The sequence below is a fragment of the Rattus rattus genome, chromosome 10 (genome assembly GCF_011064425.1).
Source record: "Rattus rattus isolate New Zealand chromosome 10, Rrattus_CSIRO_v1, whole genome shotgun sequence".
Classification (NCBI taxonomy): Eukaryota; Metazoa; Chordata; class Mammalia; order Rodentia; family Muridae; genus Rattus; species Rattus rattus.
The window spans coordinates 4,287,643-4,313,097 of record NC_046163.1 but is presented as its reverse complement, the minus strand read 5'-3'; the positions used below and the strand labels follow the sequence as shown (position 1 = coordinate 4,313,097).

General features: G+C 43.2%; 2 protein-coding genes across 3 annotated transcripts in view; one reads left to right on the top strand and one right to left on the bottom strand.

The window, feature by feature from the left end:
* Srgap2 (SLIT-ROBO Rho GTPase activating protein 2) overlaps positions 1–12,106 on the bottom strand; it is a 220,975-nt gene extending 208,869 nt beyond the window's left edge. The window contains exons 1-2 of the mRNA XM_032914707.1: positions 11,993–12,106; positions 9,727–10,379 (exon numbers count right to left, since the gene is read on the bottom strand). Of these exons, the coding sequence (XP_032770598.1) occupies positions 9,727–9,793 (67 nt within the window). The 5' untranslated portion in view covers positions 9,794–10,379; positions 11,993–12,106. The remainder of the gene's footprint in view (positions 1–9,726; positions 10,380–11,992) is intronic.
* A 180-nt stretch (positions 12,107–12,286) lies between these two features.
* Positions 12,287–24,359, top strand: Fam72a (family with sequence similarity 72 member A). Of its 2 annotated transcripts, XM_032914708.1 has the most exons (4): positions 12,287–13,609; positions 15,729–15,806; positions 18,994–19,118; positions 24,158–24,359. In XM_032914708.1, exons 1-4 carry the CDS (start codon positions 13,458–13,460, stop codon positions 24,250–24,252), a joined length of 450 nt encoding a protein of 149 aa, XP_032770599.1. In that variant the 5' UTR covers positions 12,287–13,457; the 3' UTR covers positions 24,253–24,359. The 2 variants fall into 2 exon arrangements, with proteins under 2 accessions (XP_032770599.1, XP_032770600.1); XM_032914709.1 differs by lacking the exon at positions 18,994–19,118.
* The last annotated feature ends 1,096 nt before the right edge of the window (positions 24,360–25,455 follow it).

Below are 25,455 nucleotides of genomic sequence, written 5' to 3'. Positions count from 1 at the left end.
TATATATGAATATATAAGTATATTCTTGTACAGACAGTGGCTCACATCCATAATCCCAGCACTCGGGAGATGGAGAAAATAAGTATTACTACAAGTTCTGGGTCAGCCTGGACTACATAGTGAATTCCAGGGCTACAAAGCAAGACACTGTTAATAATAATAAAATAATAATAATAATCTTTTCTGTTTTTCTTTCCCCACCCCCACAAAGTAGGATATATGATTGAAGAAATCTGAACAGCTCAAATAGTTCTAGGAAATTAGATTCAAAAGAGGATAAGGGTGTGTGTATAACAAATAAGAATCATTTCTCACTTGCAGGGGAGCTCCATCATGCTGGACCATCAGTACTTGTCCTTAGGAAATGACAATATTCGCAATGTTTAATCTATGTCAATTTCAAGTAGGGAAGGGAGTGGGCTTTTTCTGCAACAGAGAGGAAAAATGCAGAAGTGTGGTGACATGGGATTCTGTCACATCCAACCTCAACTCAGACAAGAGTTCAGTTTAGTCTAGCCTTTAATGGCTGAGTCATCTCTCCAGCCCTAATTTGTAGATATGTTAAAGTGCTTAGCAAGTGCTAGAAGCTGTACACATGTAAACAAAGTGGGCATCAATATGCAGAGAAGCGGAAAGGCTTCCCGGAGGTGACTGTATCTAAGCTGAGCTTTAAAGGATAGATGAACTTACCGAGGAAGGAACTTACCGAGGTTCTCTGGGAGAGAACTGAACATGGACAACGCATGCCTTAGCATGACAGTACGGAAACTAGAGACCGTTCAGTTCTGCAGCAGTTTGAAATGTGATGAGGATAAATGGGAAGTAATGACTGTAAACAACCTTACATGCCATGACCCAAGCAGAATAATGAGTGCTTGTTTGTTCCTAATGGCTTCAGTGATTTATCAAGGTCAAACTTAAAAATTATTTGTAAAAGAAAGTATATTTCTAGATCATCCTTTTACTCATTCATCATCGTAGTCAATAAATATTCACTAAAATCCACCATTTAGGCTATAATCATATTCTAGACATCTTTCCTATGTGAAAGGACTCATGAAAAGAGCTTCTTATTGAGCATTTAATAACTGTCATACATTGAGTTAATGTTTTTATAGTACACTTGCAATAACAAGAAGTTAAGTCTTCACTACATATCACAACAGAAGATGCTTGGAACAGAACTTCAGTAATGAGCAAAAAGGTGATATAAGACTCCATCACCTATATTCTTTGCATTATATAAGACAACATTGAGACATTCCTACAAGCCGTTAGGGTAGCAGACACCCATAATGCCTATACAAAAGAAGCTAAGGCAAGAGAATCATAAGTCTGAGGCCAACCAGAAGACCCTACATCTCAAAAGGCAAAGAGGGCAGGAGAGATAGCTCAGCAGTTACAGCTTGTCTTATAAGCAAAAGGACCAGAGTTCAGGTTCCCAGAACACATGTAAGTTCTGGGTGTGTGTAACTGTATCTTTGAAAGACAGGAGATCCAAGTAGCTAGCCTGCTAGTGAGACTAGTTATATCAGCAACCTATGGGTGTAAGAGACCCTACCTAAAGAGAACAAAGCAGAAGACCAATCAGGAAGATTCTTATTATCGACACACTATCACATGCACCCATTCATGCACAAACACATATATAAACATCACACACACAAAAAGAAAAGACAGTAACTCCTCGCAGAAGACAAAAATACAAATGTTCAAAACATAAGGCAATACAACATTAATCTCCTGGGAGATCTATTGAGAAGTACTATGTGGATGAAATAGCAGAGTCTTTCTGGTTATTATGACCACAGAAGGCATCCCAGAATAGAAGAGACTAGAAGGATGGGATTTCAGTAGATGTGGGGTAGAAGAGAGGAACATGTCTGAGAGCACTCAGAACTCAGACACTGGTGAGGTGACAACCAAAGTACTAATGCCTGCTTGCAGGGGACAGAAGATGCACAGAGGGCAGACTCTGGGTAAGTCACCAAATGAATTACACCTCAGTTGTCATTAACTAAATGTGATGGCAGTAATGCATTCCTTGTGTAAGGATAATAAAATACAAAGTTTCTGGGATAATGCCGAGTGCACAGTAATCCCAAACAACATTGTAGCTAGCAGTGCATATGGTAAAGGAACAACAAGCAGTCCAGACAGGTCTCCAGTTTTTTGAAAGCCCAAAAGGACAGCATGGCTGGAACAGTAGGTGTAACCAGATAGAAGAGAGTTCATGTCTACCTAAGAGAGCTGGTCTCTATTCGGCAGGCAATGGGTAATCAGCCATTAGGGGGAAAGTCATACCCATAGCCTTCAGAGAGACTCTCCCATGGGAGTCCCTCCCCTTGGCACCTGGCTCACTTATGACCCCTTCTACAGAGGTGTAATGCCCTAGGGGCTGGTGCTAGTAAGGTCTGTAGGAAAATAGATATTGTCATGTCAGCTCCTAGCAAGGCCAAGACCTTCCTTTCTTCTCTCTCTGTTGCATACTCTCTCCTAAAAATAAAGTAATGGCTGAGATAAAATTATTAACCCAACCCCCTAGAGACAGTTCACTTTTTGCTCTTTATCATTAAGGTTAAACCAATTTTCTAGGAACCAGCTTCAGTAACTTGCAGCATTATTAATTATTTTTTAAAACTTGGTAATTAATTCCTAGCTTTTACCTCTTTGTCTTATCTTACCTTGTATCTGTTTTCCCATGAATGGTTATTATGGTTCTCATTTTTTATATTATATTATGAAAAACATAAGAGTATATTATGCTAACTAACATCTGGTTATATTCACTATCTTAGCACTAATAGTTCCATATATATATATAAATTACATATTTTTAAAATTTTTCAATGACAAGATTTTCTTGTAGCTTCGGCTGGCCTCAAACTGGCTATGCAGCCAAGGATAACCTTGAACTTCCTGATCCTCCTGCCTCTACCTCCCAGAGTGCTAGGATTACAGGGCTGCACACTACCATACCCAGGTTAATGTAGTGTCCTTTGGAGATCAAACCCACATTTTTAATGCATATGAGGCAAGCATTCCATCTATTCTGCAACTAAACTACATCCTCAGCCCTAAACTGTATATTTTAAATATGTACAACTTATTAAATGTTTTTTAAAAACAAAAACAAGCCAGCAATGGTGACATATACCTGTAATCCCAGCAGCGCTCAGAAGACAGATGACGGAAGAGCACTGTAAGTCTGAGGCTAGCCTTGGGTACACTGAAAGTTCAAGATCAGCCTGGGCTATCTAAAAGACCCAGTCTCTAAACAAACAAAACAATTCAGCAAATTGTTTAAAACATAGAAAATGTATTAAGATAATTACTAAAAAGTACAAAATTTTTACTATTGGGCTGGTTCAGTGGTTAAGAGTCCTGAGTTCAATTCCCAGCAACCACATGGTGGCTCACAACTGTCTATAATGGGGTCCGATGCCTTCTTCTGGTGTGTCTGAAGACAGCTACAGTGTACTCATATACATAAAAAAAGAATAGAAAAAGCTGCTAAGCAAAATTCTTATTGTTAATAAAATGCAATGCTTATATTAAGAACATAGCTATATATTCATAATATAAATGCATATATTAAAACTGTAACTAAAAGTTATTGAGATGGTGTTTATACAAATATAGATGAGCAAACTTATAAAATATTGGTATAGAACATGTTTTAAGAGAGGGAATCTTAGGGGCTAGAGAGATGGCTCAGCTGCTTTTCCATAGAGCTTAGATTTGATACCCAGTATCTACAAGATGGCTCATAACCTTCTATGATTATAGTTCCAGGGATCTATAATCTCTTCTTGCCACTGAAGGTGCCAGGCACAATATGACACAAAGATATACATGCATGCAAAACATTCATACATACAAAAAATATTAAATTTTAAAAATCGAATAAGAAAACACCTATATTCATAGCAGCATTATTCCAATAGGAATAATAATAGACAGAAAATAGGGGGTAGGTGCCTGGAGCAAGAGATGGAGAGTGAAGGGTTACTATTTGGTTGGTACAGAGCTTCTAGTCTGCAAAAATGAAAAGAGTTGTATGGATAGATAATGGTCGTAAAACAATGTCAATATAGTTAATAACACTTAAGATTGGTTAATATAAAGAAACATATGCTTTTAAACAGTTTAAAATAGTTTTTATACATTGTCATCAAAGGTATTTGTCTATAATATTTAAGGCTCTCCTTATTTATTTTCAAACTAAGTGTCTTCAAAAGTAACTTTCTAAGATTCCCCATTGAAGCTAACAGTTTTCTTGAGTTTTATTACTAGAAATCATACACTGACTGTTTTTCCTTTCAGCATGATGCAGTATTTTCCTAATGTAGCCATCAAAAGTCTAGGATGTGGGGTAGACATGACTCCCCTAAAGAAAGGCTTTCTTGCAAAAGGGGAGCTCTACAGGGACCACACTGGGCAGACAGTTGGATCTGAAAAGTCAGCATCTGGGAGCTAGCTGATGCTGAAAATATACCAAGCCAGGTCATATTCTATAAACATCACAAGGGCTTATCTTTGGCTTTCAGCCTGAGTGGTATAAAAATCAATGAGAACGCAAAGGGCTTCTCCCAAGGAAATTTCTGTCCTATCCTTCTGTGGCTCAGGTAAGGAGCATTCCTAAGCAGCTCCCATTTGCTGCTGTTTTGCATAGCCACAGGGTACAACCTAGCCTAGCTCCTAGCAGTCCTTCAGTGCCCTGCTACTCTGGGTGCCTGGATTTTCCCAAAGAGCTTCATTTTCTTTTAGGAGTCCACATTATTGCTGAGTCTCTATGTTCCCTAAACGAGGGAGGGGCGCTCTCTCCCAGGAAGATGAGAGCATCTGCTTGAGGACTCCAAAGAGATGTTTTACTGCAGCTTTTCACAAACTGATTAGATGTAAAGTTCCCTTGGGGAGTAAGGGTGTGGAGGTTGGGAGGAAAGACGCTTCAGGGAAAAGACCTTTGTTGGCATAAGCTAAGAACTTCTCAGCCCTCCCCTGAGAACAAGCCTGTTTAATACCCCCAATTGGCATTCCCAAGCATGAGTGCACACACAATATGGCTAGAGTTGAAATCTCATCTCCAGTTCCCAAAGGGTACCAAAAGAGTTAAACTGTTCCAGGAAATTGTTCTTTTCCTATCAAAATGCTCCAGATGCAAATTATAAAGATTTCATTTCTCTCTGGCTGTAGTAGGATACACTGTAATCCCAGCATTTGGGAGGCTAAGGTAGGAGAGCCATTGTGAGTTAGTTCATCCAATCTGGGTAATATATAGTAAGACCCAGTCTAAGCAGATCTCTGAGTTTGAGGCATATTGAGAGTTCCAGAACTACCTAGAGACACTCTATCTCAAGAAAACAAAGAACAACAAAAGACCCTGTCTCAAAACATAAAAATGATAATAATTTTACTTCTTAGTTCTGTGGTACACGAAGTTGAAGGAACAGAAGGGGATGTGGAAGAGAACCCTAACAGCTAATTAAGGAAGGACCTAGAGGTGTAGAGGTATTGTGGGGAGTAATATGAATCCACCAAGTCCCCCCCAGACAACCATCTCTACTCCATGACCCACTCTTCACTATCCAGTACCTAAGTGCCAGCAAAGATGCTACCAGGCTAGAGGTCAAACGAACCAGTGTCTAATCATGGCTCTCATCAAGGCTGTCAAGAATTTCCAGTATGTATAAGCACTTTATAATTTTTTTTAAAAAGCTATGCAAGAAAACTAAGAATATTAGTACTTTTGGGTTGGACACTGAAAGACATGAACTTTTCCAAGGAATCCAAACACCCACAAGCAGAAACAATGGTGGTTTTTACAAAGCCACATATCAGACTGACTAAGGGAACATTGCTCCTGTCCCTTAAAACCACATTGAGGTAAGACTGCTGCTAAAAACTCAGAAATTCTTCAGAGCACATGCAAGCAGGTGCTTTTAAGGAATAATAACAACAGGAGAGAACAAAGGAATAGAAGAGAGTCCAAAGTCTACTGAAAATCTACTTGACTCAAACAATTCTGACTAAAAAGCAGAGATACATACAACATTTTCAGATAGTTTACCTATTCATACATAAGAGGAAATTAATGTTCAAAGAGTGTGGGAGATTTTTAGTGATGATGGGTTTGTTTTGTTTTTATTTTATTTATTTGTTTGTGTGTTTGTTTTGCATGTGGTTTGTTTTGTTTCTGAAACAGGATCTCACTTTACTTCAGGCCGGCCTTAAACTTTCAGCAGTTCTCCTGCCTCAGCCTCTCAAGTGCCAGGATTACAGGCATGAGTCACCATGACTGGCCTAAGGATTTAAATGACAGGCACATGACACATTGTGTTACTCCTCAACAAACTTCAACTAGAACTGTTTCATTCCTACTCTGGTTTCCTATCATTTAACAGCTGGTGCTAAGAGGGTGAACATTCAAGGCAGCCTGACTAATTGTCAAGTAGACTATACAGTCATTGAGCACTCACAGGAGCCAGATACGGAGCTACAAGAAATCTACAGACGAGCTAGCTCCTTTACTCCTCACAGGAATAGGAAATGCACACTATTTCAGAAACTCAGACATGTACATAGAACAAAGGTTTAAACCTGGATTCTCTGCCTTCAACACCTTTACTTTTAACAGCCACACTAAATTAATTGCAGTATAACATTTTTTCTAAAAAAAAAAAAAAAAATCTTAGCAGCACCAGGAGTTACTGCCACAGAATGCTTAGAACTCGGAAACTCTACTAGGTGAGGGTAGGAGCTCACACCTGTATTCCCAGACTCACAAGGCTAACTCAGGAAGATTCAGAAATTCAAGGTCAACCTGAGTTACAGAGTGAATCCCAAACTACCATGGTCTACACATTGAGACCCTGTCTCTAAGAAGCAAAACAAACAAACAAACAAACAAACAAAACATATTTTTTTGAAAAGCTGGAATTCTTAATTCTCACAGAGGTGAGGTAGCAAGCTACAGTGCCAACCCCGACCCAAGGCCCTTTGAATTATAGTCTTCCACCATGGCTATGGTTCTAGGAATGTAAGCTCCAGCAGGGTCTGGCATTCTGTCTTCTTGACTGAGATAGAAAGGCCTAGAACACATACTAAGCACTCAACAAACAGTTAATAAATAAAACAGGGCTGGAGAGATGGCTCAGGGGTTAAGAGCACTGACTGCTCTTCCAGAGGTCCTAAGTTCAAGTCCCGGCGACCACATGGTGGCTCACAACCCTCTTCTGGTGTGTCTGAAGACAGCTACAGTATACTTACATATAATAAATAAATAAATCTTTAAAAATAAATAAATAAATAAAACAAGGAAGTAAAGCTACCACTTTTGATTGTGTGACCTTGAAAGGGTTTTTTTTTTTTTTTTTTACCTTCTCATGCCTCAGTTTCCTCAGATAACAATACTTCCTGGGGAGATGTGACAATTACACAGACCACTCATTGGGATTCGATAGAGCATGATAAGCACCCAAAGTAAACTGTCACCACATCGCTGCTATACATCACTGTTATAGATCATACACGTTTGCCCTAAGAATTGTTTTCACCACGATCAGGTGCTATTTTCACTGCGAAGATACAGAAGTCCGTAAACCTACTCCTCCCTTCAGATCTGCTGCCACCTGGCTGTGTGACCTTGAACAAACCTCTTCAGTTCTCTACATCCTCCTCAGCAGTAAACTGAGGGACTAAACCAAATCAATCCCAAAATCGTTCATGGGCACCTCCTTGATTGAGAACTCAGGGTCAGCCACCTACCAAATTCTACACTCCTGAATAGAGTCAATGGAAAAATACACACACACACACACACACACACACACACACACACACACACACACACACACACAAAGGTGTCTAGCCTGTGGCAGGATTGAAGAGAAACTCCAAATAGCTAACTGCATTACATCATCTCAATGAGCAATATTTGTAAATACACAAAGTATCTAATTTTTGAGACCCTCATGAGAAACCTGTTATCAATTTTTTAAAAATCAGCAAATTCTGATACCTGTTAATCACCAACATATAAAAATCACTTTTCATCTTAGTCAAATGTATACTTATGGAGAACACCTGGGAAAGTCAAAGTTATTAACAATCCCTACGGCAACAGTTAAGAATTGGATTTTTTTTTTTAATGATATATCTGGCTAAAACCATAGGGAGTGCATTACAAGAGCAAAATGTGCTGGACAGGACATAGAGGCCAGTGGTCATTGTTTACAAAACAGGCTGAAAATAATGACAAGAGCCCAAGACCTCAGCTATAACTCAAAACCACACCTCTCTCAATTCCAATCCAGCAGAAGCTCTCATCATTCAACTACCCCATCCTTGTAATAAAACTGACCAATATTTGTAGTCAAGTGGACTGAAGGTCCCTTAGGACACTCCTGCATTGACTAAATTGATAATATATATATTTTTTTAAATCCTGAAGACACAATGATGACTTCAAACTGCCTTTCAACCTTCCAAGAGATAAAAGGGACTATGCATTTCACACTCTACCTCTAACCCACATCCAAGGCAGTCATTAGAGGGGAGGCATGGCCTTTCCCAAGTCCTCTAAGATAGGAAAAGGTCTCCTTGCATTGGTGCAGGGAATGGAGTAGGGGCCCCTCCCTCTCTACTCTGAAACAAAGGAAAAACCCAGAGCTCCAACCATGTGGTGAAACATTCAAGGCCACCCACCTCTCCCACTTCCCAGCTAAGGTCTCAATGAACGGGAGCCACATGGCTCCTCCCTGTGACTGGTCAGAAAGGGGCAGTGCCTTGCACAAACACAGGCTAGGGCTCCTTCCCAGGCATGATACCTCTTAAGGGAAATGCTGGAGAAGGAAAGCCATGTGGGTATAGGTTTTGATTTGAGAAGCCCATTTAAGCAGTGGACTACTCGAGGAGACAAGGCTTGGACTCCCCAGGTCTACATTCTGCCTTACCCCTTCGCAGTTTTGCTGAAAGGAAACGGACCTAAAAGCGTGTATTCTGGAGCAGGGGGTGACAACACAGAAGGGTTAAACAATTATGTCTTCCTATTTTCCAGTTTCAGCACCAGTCTGAAACCCTAACAGCCTAACTCTGTAAGGTTTGGGTGAGGGTACAAACCAGTTTGGATGGTCTTATTCTTTCTGGTCTTCGATCTTTGATTGTATGTAGGGTGACCATGGGTCAGGCAAGTACAAGGTACACCCAATACGGCTAGGGACTTCCTGAATCCAATGTCTTGGCAAATCTCAAGCTTTAACACAGTACACCAGAAAAACCCCACCTCTCCCAGGTCTCTCCAAATGGTATATCCTTCTCAAGGTTGCCTTGCCATCTGGACTTCTCTTCAACCTTTGAAATAAATGTCCAAACACCTGTCAGATCTCAGCTGTCCTTCAAGGAAGCTTGACTCAAGACACCCAAAGGCAAATCGCAGCTTTTTTTCTCTCTCTCCGGAGATCCTCCTTGCCCCTCCCCCACCCTTTGGGAAAGAACTGCCAAATTACTGGCCAGCTCCACAAAGATATTCCTGAAACCCACTTCCAGTGTCTGTGGCCCCTGACACTGCTGATCATTCCAAGGCTCTGATCCACCCATGAAACCACCTCTGGGGTCAACTTGCCACCTGCTCCACCCAAGAAACAAACGCCCTGAAAATTGGGGTGGAAACGCATGCTTCACCAGTCTGCAGAACATCAGCTTTATGCTAATTTTCAAAATCCTTACCTTTGACCTGAGTATCATACTCTGCGATGATCTCCTTATCCTTTTTGAATTTGGCTGGAGACGTCATGTTTCCCTTTTTTCTTCCAAATCCGAATTGTGAATTGATAGATCCACGGGAAAAATCCAACCACTAATATCAATTCCTCCAAGGCCACTTCTCCCAGGGGCAGAGAAATACCCCGCGGTGGTATCCAGAGCTCCCGGAGAACACGAGCGGCAGGATGGGCAGTCGGCTACCGCACACACATGCAGGCTGTGGGCGCTGAGGCCGGGGGTGGGGAAGCGGGGGGCGGCGGCGGCTGGCTTATGTACTAAAGCCCTAACCACAGCCGCAGCATTAACCAGGAGAACTGCAGAGCCCGGAGGCTGGCCTGGGGTCTGACATCAACGACACAGGCGGGGAGTGGAAGTCCTTCCGCACAACATGGTGTAGGGGATGCGGGGGTGTGGACGCGCCCAGCTGTGTCCCTTGGAGAGAGTGGGTTTGTCTTGGGGTGCCAGGGGAGGCCTAGGCGTTCTTCGCGGTTTTTTTTTTTTTTTTTTTTTTTTTTTTTTTGGTGTGGTACCAGCTCAAAGATGCTGCAAATCAAATCCCAAAAGGGTGCCGCTGCAGCGCAGAGTGGATCGGAAGTCCTTTGCTCCGGTTCACAGGGCTGTAAATGCAAGAAAAGGGGGGAGGGGGCGATCAGTCCTAGGGCAGATCCTAATCGCAACAGGGGTGGGGTCGGGGATGACACTCCAAGTCCAGCTTTGGCCCATTCATCTTGGCCTAACAACGCCCGCTCTTTCAGAAGACCCGGCGTGGCGTTGAGGGGAGGAAAAAGGCTCCCTCCAGATTTTGCTTCAAGGCAGAAAGAGAACACTTTGGAGCAGCCGGCAGCGCGTGCTCCGGGCGGAGACTGCGGCGGGAAAGCAGAGATGCGGGTGGGGACTGCGGCACCTCGGCGCTTTCCCAGCCCAGCTAGCCCAAGAGGGGTCCTCCTGCCTAGCCTGAGACACGGCCCCTGACCCCCGGCTGGGGCACCTCCCAGACATCTACAAGATCAATACCAGAGGGGACAAACCAGACGGGCACAACTTTTCTTCTCCTGCCGCCCCTCCTCCCAGTTGTTTTGTTTTTGGTAACTAGCTTCTCCTGGCAGCAAAAAGGGGGGTGAGGGGGGAACGCTGCAGGAAGGGCCCGCTCCGCACGGGACGTCCAGGAAAACAATGTGGTCGGCAGAAGCAGGAAACGGGCTAGAGGCGAGGGTCTAAACCGGGAAAACCCGGAGATAGGAGGCAGCAGGCAACAGTCGCCTCCCCCAAGCCAGGTATGAGGGTGACTCTAAATGGTACCCCCAGTATTTTTTGTCCCCCAAGCCCAGGGATCACAAATACCGCACCCAATCCCAGTCGGGTGAGAGGCATCAGTGATAGTCGCTCCAGGAGGCGCGAGAGGCAACCGCAGGAAGGCTGAGGCAAGAGCTCCAGTGCTACCGCGGGCCCCTGCCTCCTAGGCCGCCCTGTCCCCGCCGGCGCACAGGCGGCTCCCGGCAGTGTCGCCTACTCCCGGCGGCTGGAGGAAGGGCCGCGCGCAGGAAGAGCGAGCAGAGGCCGCGCGGTGCGGGAGGACAGGAAGCGGGAGGCGGGCGTGAGGTGGGGTCCTGAGGCGGGAGAGAGCCCGGGCCAGCTCGAGCCGCCCAGGCTTGGACGACCAGAGAGGGCGCAGGGAGGACGGCTTTGGGGGCGAGGCAGTGAGAGAAACCGCGGTGGACTGCAACGTGAAGTGCAGGATGTTGGCAACTTTGGGGACCCGCATGAGGTTTGGGTATCAGAGTGGGTGGAGAGCCCTGGGAGACAGACTGGAGGGCTGAACAGAGAAAGCGCCCTGCAAGCCGTGAGGAACACCCCATCTTTCCGGGTCCTCGGCTGGCAGCCAAGGCTAGGAGACCAGGGACGAGGCCAGCGGACCGTTACGGCGAGGCCCCTTAGGTGGACCCGGCCAGCCGTGTGCAAAGGGGCTGCGGGAGGGCGGTGTCGCCGCGTGAGGACAGTCCTCGGCAGTGCAGGGATGGGCGGAGAGATGAGCAGTCCTGAGAAGTATTATGGGCTGCACTGGGGGATCTGGAGGGCCGAGGAGGGCGGTGTGAGGACCGCGGGCGGCGGCACCGCTAAGGCGGCGCCGAGGGCAGCAGCATCCGCAACGCGTCCACCCGCCCAGTCCCGGTTTGTTCAGTCAGAGCAGCAGCCGGGCATACGGGGGAAGAAGGAGAGAAGGAGCCTTTACCTGGCTCTGCCGCGACGGGTCCCAGGCCCAAGGTTCCGCTTCCCACTTAGCGCTCTCCTCCCCGCCACCCTCTTCTACGCAGTTCGGCCCCCCAGTTCCCTAAGGAGACTCCGCCAACTCCGCAAGACCCCGCCGGGAAGCAGAGCCCACCCCTTTGCCAATCACCGCCCGCCTTCTATCGACTGACGGGGCCTCCAGCCAATAGGAATAACTGATCCATAGACGCCAGGAATAGAGGCGGGGCTGACGAAACTTAGAGGTGTGGCGAACACTAGCTGCCTAGGCTCAGTCCCAGAGTGAGCTACTCCCCGGCCTGTGAAAGCCTAAAGTAGAACTGATGGGCGGGATAAAATGGAAGCGACAACCAAACACAAACTCGCAAGAGAAGACAGGACCAATCGGGACGGTAAAGGGAGGAGAGAAGTTCAGCCAATAAGCAGTAGAGACCGGCCTGGACAGTAAGCACATCTACCAATAAGAAACTCGGGGTGTGTCTTCCAAGTTCACAGGGGGAAGAAGGGTTTAATCCAAGCAGATGCTGGCCAATGAGCTTAGAGGCCGAGCTAAGCTTAACCAATCAGAGAGCCCATCTGACATCGGCACCGTTACTGGGGCGCGGCCTCTGAGCCCACGTCAGGAAAAGGCCCTTGGCCTTCCAATGTGGGACTTGGTCGAATTCTAGTCCTCCCAATCCCTGCTCGGCGCAGACAATTCAAACTGACAGCGGGTTAGAAAAGCAGAGAAAGCGGAAGAAAGAGCAAAACCCGGCGTGTTCCGTGACTGACTCCGGTGCTGACCGAGCCTATTCCAAGGCCTCTCCCCTCCACCTCGCAACATCGCTGCTCACTTTGGAGCCACCTCTGTGGGAGAGACCTTAAGGGTAACGGGCAGCGAGTGCGAGAGCTGGGTAGAGAGGACTCCGAGAGCTGTGGTGCGAGGGAGGGAGCCCGCAGCCGAGCTCGGAGAGGAGAGAGCAGGACAGGTCCAGAGCCGGCACGGAAAGGACTAAGGGGCGTTGAATCCTACGAAGAAGCCGCGTGGAGCAGAGCAAGGAATTGGAGCGCTCTGCGGGCGGAGCTCGCGCTGGGAGTGGTCAGAGAGGCGAGGCTTTAAAGGGAAGAGTCCTCTGGGAATCGCCAAATTCCCGGGCTGGAGTCAGAGCTGAAGAGCAGAAGGTTCTTGAAGACCAGAGAAAATAAAGCCTGTGGCGAAGTCTTCCTTCAACTCCACTTGTCTCTCCCTACCTCGAACTCCCATTTCCCTTCCCTCCCCAGGTCAAAAAGAAGTAAAATTTGTTCCGCCTACTCAATAAATACTAATCTTACCTTTCCACCAGGAAAACAGGACTCTCTTCCTAGTTTTAGAGCTTAGAGAACTCAAGACCTTCCTTAAACTCGATTGTTAGCCTGAGGAAATCAAGGTTTCCCCTTTCAAAACTCTGCACCTCTTATCTGCGCGGGACACTATGTCTACCAACAACTGTACTTTCAAGGACCGATGCGTGTCCATCCTGTGTTGCAAATTCTGTAAACAAGTTCTCAGCTCTAGGGGAATGAAGGCTGTTCTGTTGGCTGACACTGACATAGACCTTTACTCTACAGACATCCCTCCTACCAAGTAAGTCTTACGGGTGGCCCTTTACTGGACAGTGGATGGCATGGGTCCCTGAGAGTCAAGGTTATCATTTGGTGTTCCAGCCACTCCCATCAGTCTGATGATTCCCTTGGAGTTTATCTAAGTGGGCAGACTGTCTGGACCAAGTCTGTGGTTTGCCCAACGTGGTCGGTACTGAGGTCATGCTTCCAGGCACTTAAGAGTCATGTGTTTGCGCATCCCTTATGTTGACTCTAAGGCTCCTTGCTTCCTTTCTGAAGCAAGTCTAACCGTCACTTGAAAAGTGTGTAATGATTCATTTAAAGTGAAATTCATGATTGATAAAGAGAGTAAATTTGAACATTTTAAAATATAGGGAAGTAAAGCTATATATAACCTCTTCGTTTGCCCCCTTGAAATCTTCTGTGAATTGCCTAAGGGCAGTCATCATTTATTACAGAGATAAATGAGGTGCGATTTTATTTGTGTATGTGTACTTGTATGGTGAAAAAGAAAGCCCTAGATGATAAAATCGTAGAACCAAATGTCCCAAAGGTTCTATGATCCAATGTATTGTTTTAGTTAGATATGCTCACACAAGAATTTGAAATATTCTATCTCTACAACAGCTGTGGTCATTAAAGGAAGTCTCACATATTGGTGCATAGCATAGAATCAGGGTTTGTGTGTTGCTTGTTTTTCTCTGTTGGTGTTAAAATCACAATGGATTCATGTGCTAAATGGGTGTGGATCAGTGAACGTATCTTTAAGATTTATCTTATTTTGTCACTATGTGTTATGTGTGTGTTTGTTCGAGGATGGGTGGATGTGTGCACAGGTGCCTTGAGGCTAGAGGTGTCCTCTGGGTAGGCAGTTGTAGGTTTCATGATATGGGTGTTGGGAAGTGAACTGCTGTCCTCTGCAAGAGGAGTAAATCTGCTAAATGTTTATAGTCGGCACAAATATTACCCAACTCTTACAAAAATGAACTACGGTTATATTTTAGAGTCTAGTTCAGCTCTGAATTTATGAAATTTGTGCCAAATCACAACTAAAAGTGTCCTTGGGATACTATGGAAAAATCAGGGCCCTGGCATGCTGCAGGAACGTGAAATGGTAAAGCTGCTGTAGAAAACCAATGTGGCGGGGTTGGGGATTTAGCTCAGTGGTAGAGCACTTGCCTAGCAAGCGCAAGGCCCTGGGTTCAGTTCCCAGCTCAAAAAAAAAAAAAAAAAAAAGAAAAAAAGAAAAATAATGTGGTGATTCTTTAACTATTAAATACAGAATCACCATATGATCCATATAATTCCACTTATAGGTATACATCCAAAGAATTCAGATCAGCATCATTTATAGCAGCAGCATCCACAATCTAAGAGATAGACATAATCTAATTTCCCATTGACTCATCTAGTAAGTGGGTACCCAGAAATTTGCCTTAAAGGAAAGAAATCTTTTCACTTGCTGTAAGGAGATAAACCTGGAGTACATTATGCTAAGTGGAACACCAGTAACTAAACAATAAATACTGTATGACTTTGCTTATATGAAGTATCTGAAGGACAATAGTGATAGCTAGGAAGTGGGGAAATTAGGGTTATATAAGTATAGAGTTTCAGATTTGCAATATGAAAATGCTCTGGATTGTCATCCCACAATAATGTGACCGTATTCAATACTTTTAAACTGTACATATTTGGGGCTGGGGACTCGGCTCAGAGGTTAAGAGCACTGGCTGCTCTTCCAGAGGAACTGAGTTCAATTCCCAACAACCACATGGTGGCTCACAACCATCTGTAATGGGATCCGATGCCTTTTTCTGGCCTGCAGGAGCATTCATACACATAAAATTTAAGAAAAACTCTACATATTTAAAAGAAAGATTGAATTATTGGAATATAGCCCAATGGTAGGTAGCATGCTTGCCTAGCATTTATAAAGTCCTGAGTTCTATCTCTACTGCCATACACACACACACACACACACACACACACACACACACACACACTCACATCACATCACATACAAACACACACATATTCACATACAATTTTTAGAGAGGACATATGGCAAAATTTTATCTCATTTTAGAATTAAAGGCTTTAGAATATTTGACTATCTGTAAACTTCTTTTCTCCTCCAGCACAGTGGATTTCATTGGAAGATGCTATTTCACAGGAATCTGCAAGTGTAAACTGAAGGACATCGCATGTTTAAAATGGTAAATTGGGCCACTGTTGTAGATAGCCTGAGTTTGGAAGGTAGATATTGACATAAAAACCCACAGAAAGATTCTGTAGGCTGCATCCGCATTTATGTAACTCGGGCAGTGAGCCACTAAAAGAACATGTTTCGTAGAGCTTTTTTTTTTTAATTACATTTATCTACTTATGTGCATGGGTATGTATGTGTAACATGTGTGCCGTGACACGTGTGCAGGTGAAAATTTGTTCTTTCATTCTACCATAGGGAACCCAGGGATTGAACTTGGGTCCTCTGGCTTAGAAGCAAGAACTTTTACCCACTGAGCCATCTTGCCAGTCCTAGAACTATTGTTTTAAAAGAGTCTTTGTGATACTTTACAAATACAGTTTATAGTTTTTCAAAGTATATTTGCAAATATCTGCTCCCCAATAAACCTGTGTAACCTAAGAGATTAAATCAATTAGTAAATTAAATCAATAGGATTTACACACACACACAAAAAATCAGAGATGAGGGGAAGATGGCTCGACATGCTTGCTGTGGAAATATGAGGATCTGAATTTGACCTGGATGTGGTAGCACACACTTGCAGTCCCAGCTCAAAGACAAAGGGATCCAAAGAGTTCCCTTGACAGCCAGCCTAGGCTAACTGACAAGCCTCAGACTTCAGTGAGAGACCCTTCTCAGAAAAAAAGGTGGAAGGCCCCTGAAGAGCTAAACCCCAGATTGACTTGTGGTTTTCACTCAGCCACATCATGCTACCTGACCCCACATATAAATCAGATCTGAGGCCTGCCTTATTCTTGTTTTCTTCATGGTCTTGAATAAACTCTTTAAACCTCTAAAGTTAGGAAACTTGTAGAGTTAGAAATTTTGTTTGTTTGGTTTTGGTTTTTTGAGACAAGGTTTCTCTATGTAGCCCTGGCTGTCCTAGAACTTGATTTGTAGACCAGGCTGGCCTCATAGAGATCTGTCTGTCTCTGCCTCCAGAGTGCTGGGATTAAAGGCATGATGTGACACACAGCTAATTTTTTTCTTTTTGGGACATGTTCTTACTCTGTAACTCAGGCTGATCTTGAATTCACTATCTAGTCCAGGAGCGCCTCTAATTTTTGGCAACTCTTCTGACTCAGCCACCTGAGTGCTGGGATTATGTGCACCAACCACCACACCCAACTTGTTTAATTTCTGTCCTCCCCAACTCTCCTCTCCCTCCTTCCCTCACACTCCCCACCTCACAACCTCCCTCCATCCCTCCTTCCTACCTTTTTTGAGACACTGCTGTCCTATGAAGCCAAGCCTGATCTGAACTTCCTATAGAGTTAGCATTGGCCTCCAATTCATACTCCTCCTGCTTCCGCTTCCAGCTACTAGGGTTACATGTGTGTGCCACCATGACCGGCTCTGAAATTCTGTCTGAACATTTAGTTTCATAAAGATAGGAATTAAGAAGCAGCATTAGATGCGGAATCTAGCTTCTCAAATTGTAAGCTGGAAATAAATGGCTGAATGTTGAAAGCTGCATGAAGTGTAAGTGAAAGGAGGACGAGGTCTATTACTAGTATCTCTGAAAGATGGATGAAGTTGTGTTATATCATTGCAGAGAGGTTGAGAGTTACAAGTCAGCAGACTGTTAATGTGTTAGTGGCTGTCTGACCTTACCAATTCAAGCTGTGCTTGAACCTACTGTGTACCAGTTGCTGATGTCAGGACTGGAAACCCAGGATATCCATAAGATAAAGTTACTGACCTCTGGACATAGTATTCTAGTAGAAACATGATCGTTCCAATCTAATACTAAGATCAATAGGATATTTACTGCAGTGGGAGTACTACAGAGAAAATGACAATATGTGATAGGAAATACCAGAAATTGAGGACGCAAGTAAGAGCCATTTAAGACATCGTTGTGAGGGAAGGATAGCCCATAGAGACGTGAACGCTGGAGTTGAGTCCTAAGTATAAGAAGAGCGTACAGGGGGTTGGGGATTTAGCTCAGTGGTAGAGTGCTTGCCTAGGAAGCGCAAGGCCCTGGGTTCGGTCCTCAGCTCCGGAAAAAAAAAGAACCAAAAAAACAAAAAAAAGAAGAACGTACAGAATGGGCAGAGGGAATAGTGGATATGAAGACCCATGGCAGGAAGAAAATTAACATGTGCTTTGAATATGTTAAGCTGTTCGCCCAGTGGAAAGTCACTGAAGGGGCTGGCAAGGGAGCAAAACTATCTAATACAAACCCACTGGAATGTCTGTGCCCTAAGAACAAGGGCTTGGCTTTGTTCACTGATGGACTTCTAGCACCTAGAACAGCACCCAGCATATAGTAGATAGTCAACAAATATTAGTTGCATAGGTGAGTGGAGAGACAAATGAATGACATGGGTGGTGGCTGAGTCTATATATTCTTGCAGCCTAGCCTTACAAATAACTGTTAGCTCTGGTCCAAGAATAACTTTGGTTTTCACTCACTTGCCTGCTCAGTGTGCTGTGATTCGAAGACAGGGTGGTTTTAGTTTATAGTGTTCTGTAAGGTCTTGTGAGAGGAACTGCTCCCCAAATCTCACGGGGTACTGAGCTGTAGTAAGCATTTTCACCATCAGGGTATAAACAATTCATAGTGCAAAAAAAAGGGGGAACAGTACATTCTCTGTGTGTTCACTGTAGCTAGCATGAGACTTGTGAAAGAAGCTGTGAGAATGAGAAACTTCATGATCTGCTGAAGACAGTAAAACCATTTTCCACTTTCTCCAGGGGCTGGAGATTTGCTTTGCTTCTCAAGTCCTCCAAAATGACTGCAACTAAATGAGAGCCGCCATCTTGGGTTTAATTAAGCGAACCCATGCCCTCACCTACCTCTCCGCTTTGTTGAAACAATTTTTAAAAACTTGGACATATAAAGACTCACCTTGTCACAGTCCCAAGGCTAACAAAATCCTTTACCTATAGATCTGAGTTTATTTCATATATTTTCTCTGTATAGCAACATAAGTTTTGAGTACTTTCTAGAACAGATCATCTCCCAAAACTGGCCTTCAGTGAGAGCAAGAATAAAATAATGTGAGCGAGGAAATGCAGAAATGTTAGGACTGTTTCACACACAGACCTGTGAGTGCTGTGTTCCGTGTAGAGGAGAGGCGTGAAACTTATGTGGTCTGGTTACCTTAGCAGACAAATCTACTAACAGTTACTTATTTTTTTTTTTTAAGTGGGAACATTGTAGGCTACCATGTGATTGTTCCGTGTAGCTCCTGCCTTCTTTCCTGCAACAACGGACACTTCTGGATGTTTCACAGCCAGGCGGTTTATGGTATAAACAGACTAGACTCGACTGGTAAGAAACAACTGATTTATACATTTCCTTGTAACGCTTCTCTATCAGTACCTGAAGGAACCCCCTGTAACCTCCACAGCTAGATTGGATTAGCTAGAGTGGACAACTGGTCCCTTTCCCCCTACACGTTCAGTTATGAAAACTATCAGCCAAAATTCGTCACCGCTTATTGAATTGAGGGAAGACTTCAGATTAGGTTTCGGTTTTGGTTTTTGGTTTTCTTTGACACAGTCACACTAAGTAGCCCAGGCTGGCCTCTATTGCTCAGTCCTTCTACCTCAGCCTCCAAAGTGCTTTAGGTATGAACCACCACACACTGTCTTTATTTCTGTGAGATAGTATGCTAATACACATTCTGATTACAGATAGCTTTTGAAGACAGTACATGGAGAGTCAAGGGGGGTGTGTGCATGCAAACATCTGTAAGAGAGGAGGGAAGGGTCGTGGCAGTGAGGAATAGGAAGAAGACTGAGTAGCCTCTGTTTAAGGATTCTGTGAGATCAATACATTTCAGGGGCTGAAGGGATGGCTCAGTGATTAAGAGCCTTATGACTCTTACAGAGAACCAGGGTTTGGTTCTCAGCATCCACATTAGACAGCCTACAACTGCCTGTAATTCCAGTTCCTGGGGATCCAGTGCCTTCTTCTTACTTCCACAGGCACCTACATGCTTGTGATACTCATGCAGATAAGTAGACAAGCACACATACACATTAAACAAAATTAATAAATGTTAAACTATATATACATATATATTAACATGTATATCAATAAAGTACAGTAGAATTCTAGTCGAGGGAAATATTTAATTCTAATGTGTTATATAAATTATTTTAGTAATAAAATATGCTAGGGAATAGGGAGATGGCTCAGTGGATAAGAGAGAGTTCACAAGGATGAAGACTGGAGTTTGAACCCCCAGCACCCATGTAAAGCCAGACATAACTGAGTGTACCTGTAACTCCCTTCACTGGGAGACTGGGACAGGATCTCCCTGACAACCATATCTAGCTAAAATAGCAAGCCTCAAGTTCTATGAAAGACACTGTCTCAAAGACGTTAAGTCGAGAGTAATACAGCTAAATACCCAGTGTCCCCCTCTGACCTCTGCACATGTACAATGTGCACACACATGTAGAAGGAAGGAGAAAAAGGAAAGTACATTATAAATTGTTCTTTTAAAAAATTCATTACATTTTATTAAGAGTATGGTGTGTGTGTGTGTGTGTGTGTGTGTGTGTGTGTGTGTGTGTATGCATGTGTATACACAATGACTTGCATATGGAGATCAGAGGGACAACCTGTGGAGTCAATTCTCCCTTGTTCCATATAGGTTACAGTCATCAAACTCAGGTTCTTACTTCTTTTTGGACAGGGTTTCAAGTAGCCCAAGCTGGCCTCAAACTCACTATGCATCCAAGGATGGTTTGACCCAAGCCTGGTTTTATGAGATCCTGAAGTTTAAACTCAGGGCTTTGTATGCCAGACTGACTGAACTACATCTCTAGCCCAGCATGCTCCTTTCAAAAGTGTGTAAGTGTGTGGCTGTGTGTGTGGCTGTGTGTGTGTGTGTGTGTGTGGCTGTGGCTGTGGCTGTGGCTGTGGCTGTGGCTGTGGCTGTGTGTATATATGTGTGTATGTGTGTGTCTGTGTCTGTGTGACTGTGTGTGACTGTGTGTGTATGTGTGTGTGTGTGTGTGTGTGTGTGTGTGTGAGTGTGTGTGTGTATGTAAGTGAGTGAGTGTGTGGGTGTGTCTGTGTGTGTGTGTATGTGTGTGTGGTGTGTGTGTGTGTGTGTGTGTGTGTGTGTGACAACGTGGCTGTGGTTGTCTATCTGTCTGTGTGTATAATTTACTTTGATAGACTAAGAGATCATTTTAAACCCTCCAATTATGCTTGTGTTTTCAAGATTGATTTTTTTTTTTCTTTGCCTGAATTCAACAGTGGCTTTCTAGTCCATTGCTTCGGCCTTTTAATTTAAAACTTTATATGTTAAGATGGCCATTTTCAAGCAAGGACTCCTCTAAGTCTCTCAAGTAAAATAGAGGCTCCTAATATAGGTTTTTCACTTTATATTTGTGTTGTGTTGCCCATGGGACACATTAAAGAAAGTTTCTGCTTTGATACGATTTTTCCTGCTTCACAGGATTCAAAACACAGGGTGGAGATATTTCAGTTTTGATTTACTTTAGAATATTGGTCAATTTTTCAAACATAAAAGACCAGCGTTCTTTCATTTGCACTGACTCTAATCCATGAGAAACAGATGTATCACAGGATTTCCCCCCTCCTAACAGAGAGAGGAAGGTGGTCCTTCTGTCAGATCCAATCTCCTCATTTATTTTTTCCTCCTTTGAACCAATTGTGCTAAGTTGCTTCATGGTTCCTGAGTACAGACTCCAAGAATATCAAACTTCTCCTTTGTAATCCTAATACTGTGATTTAAAGTAAGAGTTCCTAGATGCTTGTCAAAAGGAGCTTTCTAATGGCTTTGGACCTGTCCTTGAATCATCTGAATAAGTAGACCAGAGGAATGCATATAGGAGTTATATAAAATTCCAGAAAGTTCTCTAAAAGGTCTGTGTCTTAGGTCAGCTTACACGTATCAATCTAATTTCCCAGAACTTTCCCAAATACACTTGGGAAATCAGCTAGATTCCCTAGACTGTCTCCCAAGGCATTCAGTTTACCTTTATGGATTCTAGTTTTTACTTAGGTTTTGGCTTCGCAATTCTTTGCAATCTGGTGAGCCCCTCAGCACATGTTACAGAAGCAGATCACCATTTATTCTTGGAATGGCTGTTAGGAAATGTTTTTTTATACTAAGCAATTCAGACACAAAACCATTAAGGAAAAGCACATAATAGATATCTCTAGATTCTGTCACTTCAAATAAGGACTAACTTCTTGCCTGATTAGATCGCAATCTCTTTGCCAAACAAGATAAACTTGTCTAGCCCCACTGCTTCAACCATGTGCACATTTTACTTGGTGCCGAAGCAAATTGGGCTCAGCAATGACAGGCTGAATTTTCAATGTGTTTTAAAAGATCTAAAAGATGAGATGTCTCGGCAGGTAAAAGCCCCTTGCTGTACATGCCTGATCTCAGTTCAGTCCCCACGAGAGTTGGAGACAGGAGAATTGCCTGGAAGTTCATATACAAGCATAGCTGGACCAGTGTAGTAGAAACTAGAAAGACCCCACCTCAACACAGTGGAAGGAAGGCGAGAGTCCCAAAGCCGCTGTCCAGTGCTCCACTTGTACACTAGCATATATGCATGTGCCCACACACCAGTTAAGTTAAAAACAAAATATTCTCAATAAAATACTCTACAGAATAAAAAGTAAGTCAAGTAAATCGACACCATATGTCAAACAGATAAAACTCAGAAATAAGACGAATGAGATAAATTAGAAAAATACACACAATATAATACCATTCTATAAAAATTTTAGCCAAATGTACTGGCACATGCTTGTGATCTCAACACTTGGAATGTAGAGGTAGAAAATGAGGAGTCTAAGGTCATCCTCAGCTACATAATGACTTAGAGGCTAGCCTAGGCTACATGCGACTATCGTAGAAACAGAAAACACAACAAAAAAACTTTAGATAACACAGAGCAATAATCTCTATCTACAGTTGTGTACACTTGAAGTAAAAATGCTGATAGTGAGTGAAGGAAATATTACATCGGTGCAGTGAAACACTGGGATTTTAACCTATCCCTTGCAAGTGATTACTGGTCACCGTGTGTCCAATATGGTAGATATGGAGAATAACTGAGTGAACATCTGGGCAGCGGAAAATGCCAGTAGTGGCAGAAGCTAAACTCAAACCAATCTGTAAGCCCTGGCTCATTCCATGCTACCACGTGGCCCCTGTCTTGGTGTAGAGCAGATACCCTGAGCTGGGCGGCCTTCCTTTTGCTCTCACTGCTAGCTAGACAGCTTGAGATTGTCTCAGGATGGTTTTTATTCTCTCCTAACTTAGTACTTTAAGTCCTCTCATTCTCCTCAGTAGGTTTGGCCTGTCCCTGTGCTGGGCTAGTTGACATGAAGTCTGATTTCTCTGTCAGTGCTGCTTTAGAGTATCATTTGTTACAGCGACCCTGTGACCTAGTCCTCCAGTCCACAGCTCTACTTTGACAGCCTGTAATCTAAAGCCCGCCTACTTTAAGGAACTACATCGTAACTGACTGCTTTAACACCAACGTGCTGGGGACTGAACCTCAGACCTCACACTTCCGGGGCAAGGGCTCCACCACTCAACTGTTCCCTAAAGCCTCTTACTTTTTGAGACAGTATCTCAGTAAGTTGTCCAAGATGACCTGGAACTTGCATTTACCCCAACAGCTGGGACTAAAGCCTATACCAGCAGGTCCACCTTATCTTGATCAGAAAAATTATATTAGCTACTGTTCTGTATATTGAGGAAATGATTCATTAAGAAATTTTCCTTGTACCCTGCAAAAAGATACTTAATCTAAAAGAATCCTGTGTAATCTCTATTCTAAAAATTATTGAAATATATTTTAAAGTATCAGTGTAGAGTACCTGGAGACAGGGTTGGAGCAGATGGGGACTCCAGAGTTCCTTTTGAGTTCTAAGAGTCTAACATTCAAGCTTTTGCTTAAACAGGTCTTAAAAGTGTTTGTGTTGAGAGCTGGAGAGATGGCTCAGCGGTTAAGAGCACTGACTGCTCTTCCAGAGGTCCTGAGTTCAATTCCCAGAAACCACAAGGTGGCTCACAACCCTCTGTAATGAGATCTGATTCCTTCTGTTGTGCATGAAGACAGAGCACTTATATACATAAAATACATGAATAAATAAATCTTAAAAAAAAAAGATTAGGTAAAAAAAAATGCTCATGTGATAGATGGATAATATTAGTTTTATTTGTAAGACATCTCTTTCTGCCACTGTCTTCACTAGTGATGCCAGAGTTTATATGGTAAGCTTGGCATATAAAATTTTATATATCGTGTTCTGAACTGTAGTAATAAGCTCTGAAGAATTTTATGGCCTTTTATTTTCAGGTGTAAACTTCCTACTTTGGGGCAATTTGCCAGAGACAGAAGAATGCACAGATGAAGAAATGCTAGAGATTTCAGCAGAAGAGTATATTCGATGAGAGAATTATGATGTACTATATGAAGGTTTTTATAATTTTTCTATTTAAAGTATTTAATTGGTCAATTTTTAACATTGCTAGTAAAGATTTGCTGGTGGTTTAAAATACCAGTGGAACATTTACTGTTTTATTTGCGATTTCAAATTAATTGCTTCAATTCAACTTAAGTCAGTTCTCTTCTTCTATTTCTATTGCTTCCTCTCCCCTAACTCTCTGCTCCAATTGGCATATTCTTGACTTCAAATAGGAAATTTCATGTGTCACTTCCAAATGGGGAGAGTTTTTCTATAACTTGATGCCAGATAGCATGATTCTATATTCCTGAATAAGAACATTAATACCCCCTCCTATGTCAGCCACACAAAATATGAGGCTCTACTGCATATAATGATTAAAAATAATAATAATAATAATAAAGATCAGGCTGTCAGGTTCCCGTGGGTACTGGTTATCATATGCTTTTTTGGTAATGACTGCTTTAGTATTGAAAGTGGTGTTAGTAATAAAAAAGGGGTAGGGGCTAGAGAGATGGCTCAGTGGTTAAGAGCACTGACTGCTCTTCCAGAGGACCTGAGTTCAAATCCCAGCAACCACATGGTGGCTCACAACCATCTGTAATGGGATTCAATGCCCTCTTCCTGTGTGTCTGAAGATAGCTACAGTGTGCTTATATGTAAGAATGGAAGGAAGGAAGGAAGGAAGGAAGGAAAGAAGGAAGGAAGGAAGGAAGGAAGGAAGGAAGGAAGGAAGGAAGAGAGAGAGAGAGAGAAAGAAAAGAAAGAGGTATTAGACATCAGTTTAACAAAAAAATCATTAATGTACGCTGTCTAGAAATGCTAATTACTTAAATTCTTCTAAAGCCATTGTAGCTATTGTGCCACGTGAGCCAGGTGAAGTCAGCCTTCCTCTTTAAGTTATCCACTCCCTGGGGATTTTTCTGTGAATTACGAATTGTAGATAAGTGGTCTAGGTCCAAAGCCTACAATAGGAATAAACTAAAGCAGCGATACTAAAGCCAACACACATTATAAAAGAGTTTTCCCTCTTTTTCCATTGTTTCTGACTTTGAGGCTAGGTCTCACCATGTGGCCCTGACTGGCCTGGAACTCATTGTGTAGATCAGGCTGACCTTAAATTTATAATCCTTTGCCTCAGCCTCCTCAGTAGCTGACACTATATCCAGGCCTGGCTTGCTCTTGTCTT

Bases quoted from the DNA above. Each gene is read 5' to 3' on its own strand.
- Fam72a (XM_032914708.1), top strand. From the start codon at position 13,458: ATGTCTACCAACAACTGTACTTTCAAGGACCGATGCGTGTCCATCCTG. The intron at 15,807-18,993 runs GTAAATTGGGCC...TTTTTTTTTAAG, and splicing joins GACATCGCATGTTTAAAATG to TGGGAACATTGTAGGCTACC. The intron at 19,119-24,157 runs GTAAGAAACAAC...TTTTATTTTCAG, and splicing joins AAACAGACTAGACTCGACTG to GTGTAAACTTCCTACTTTGG.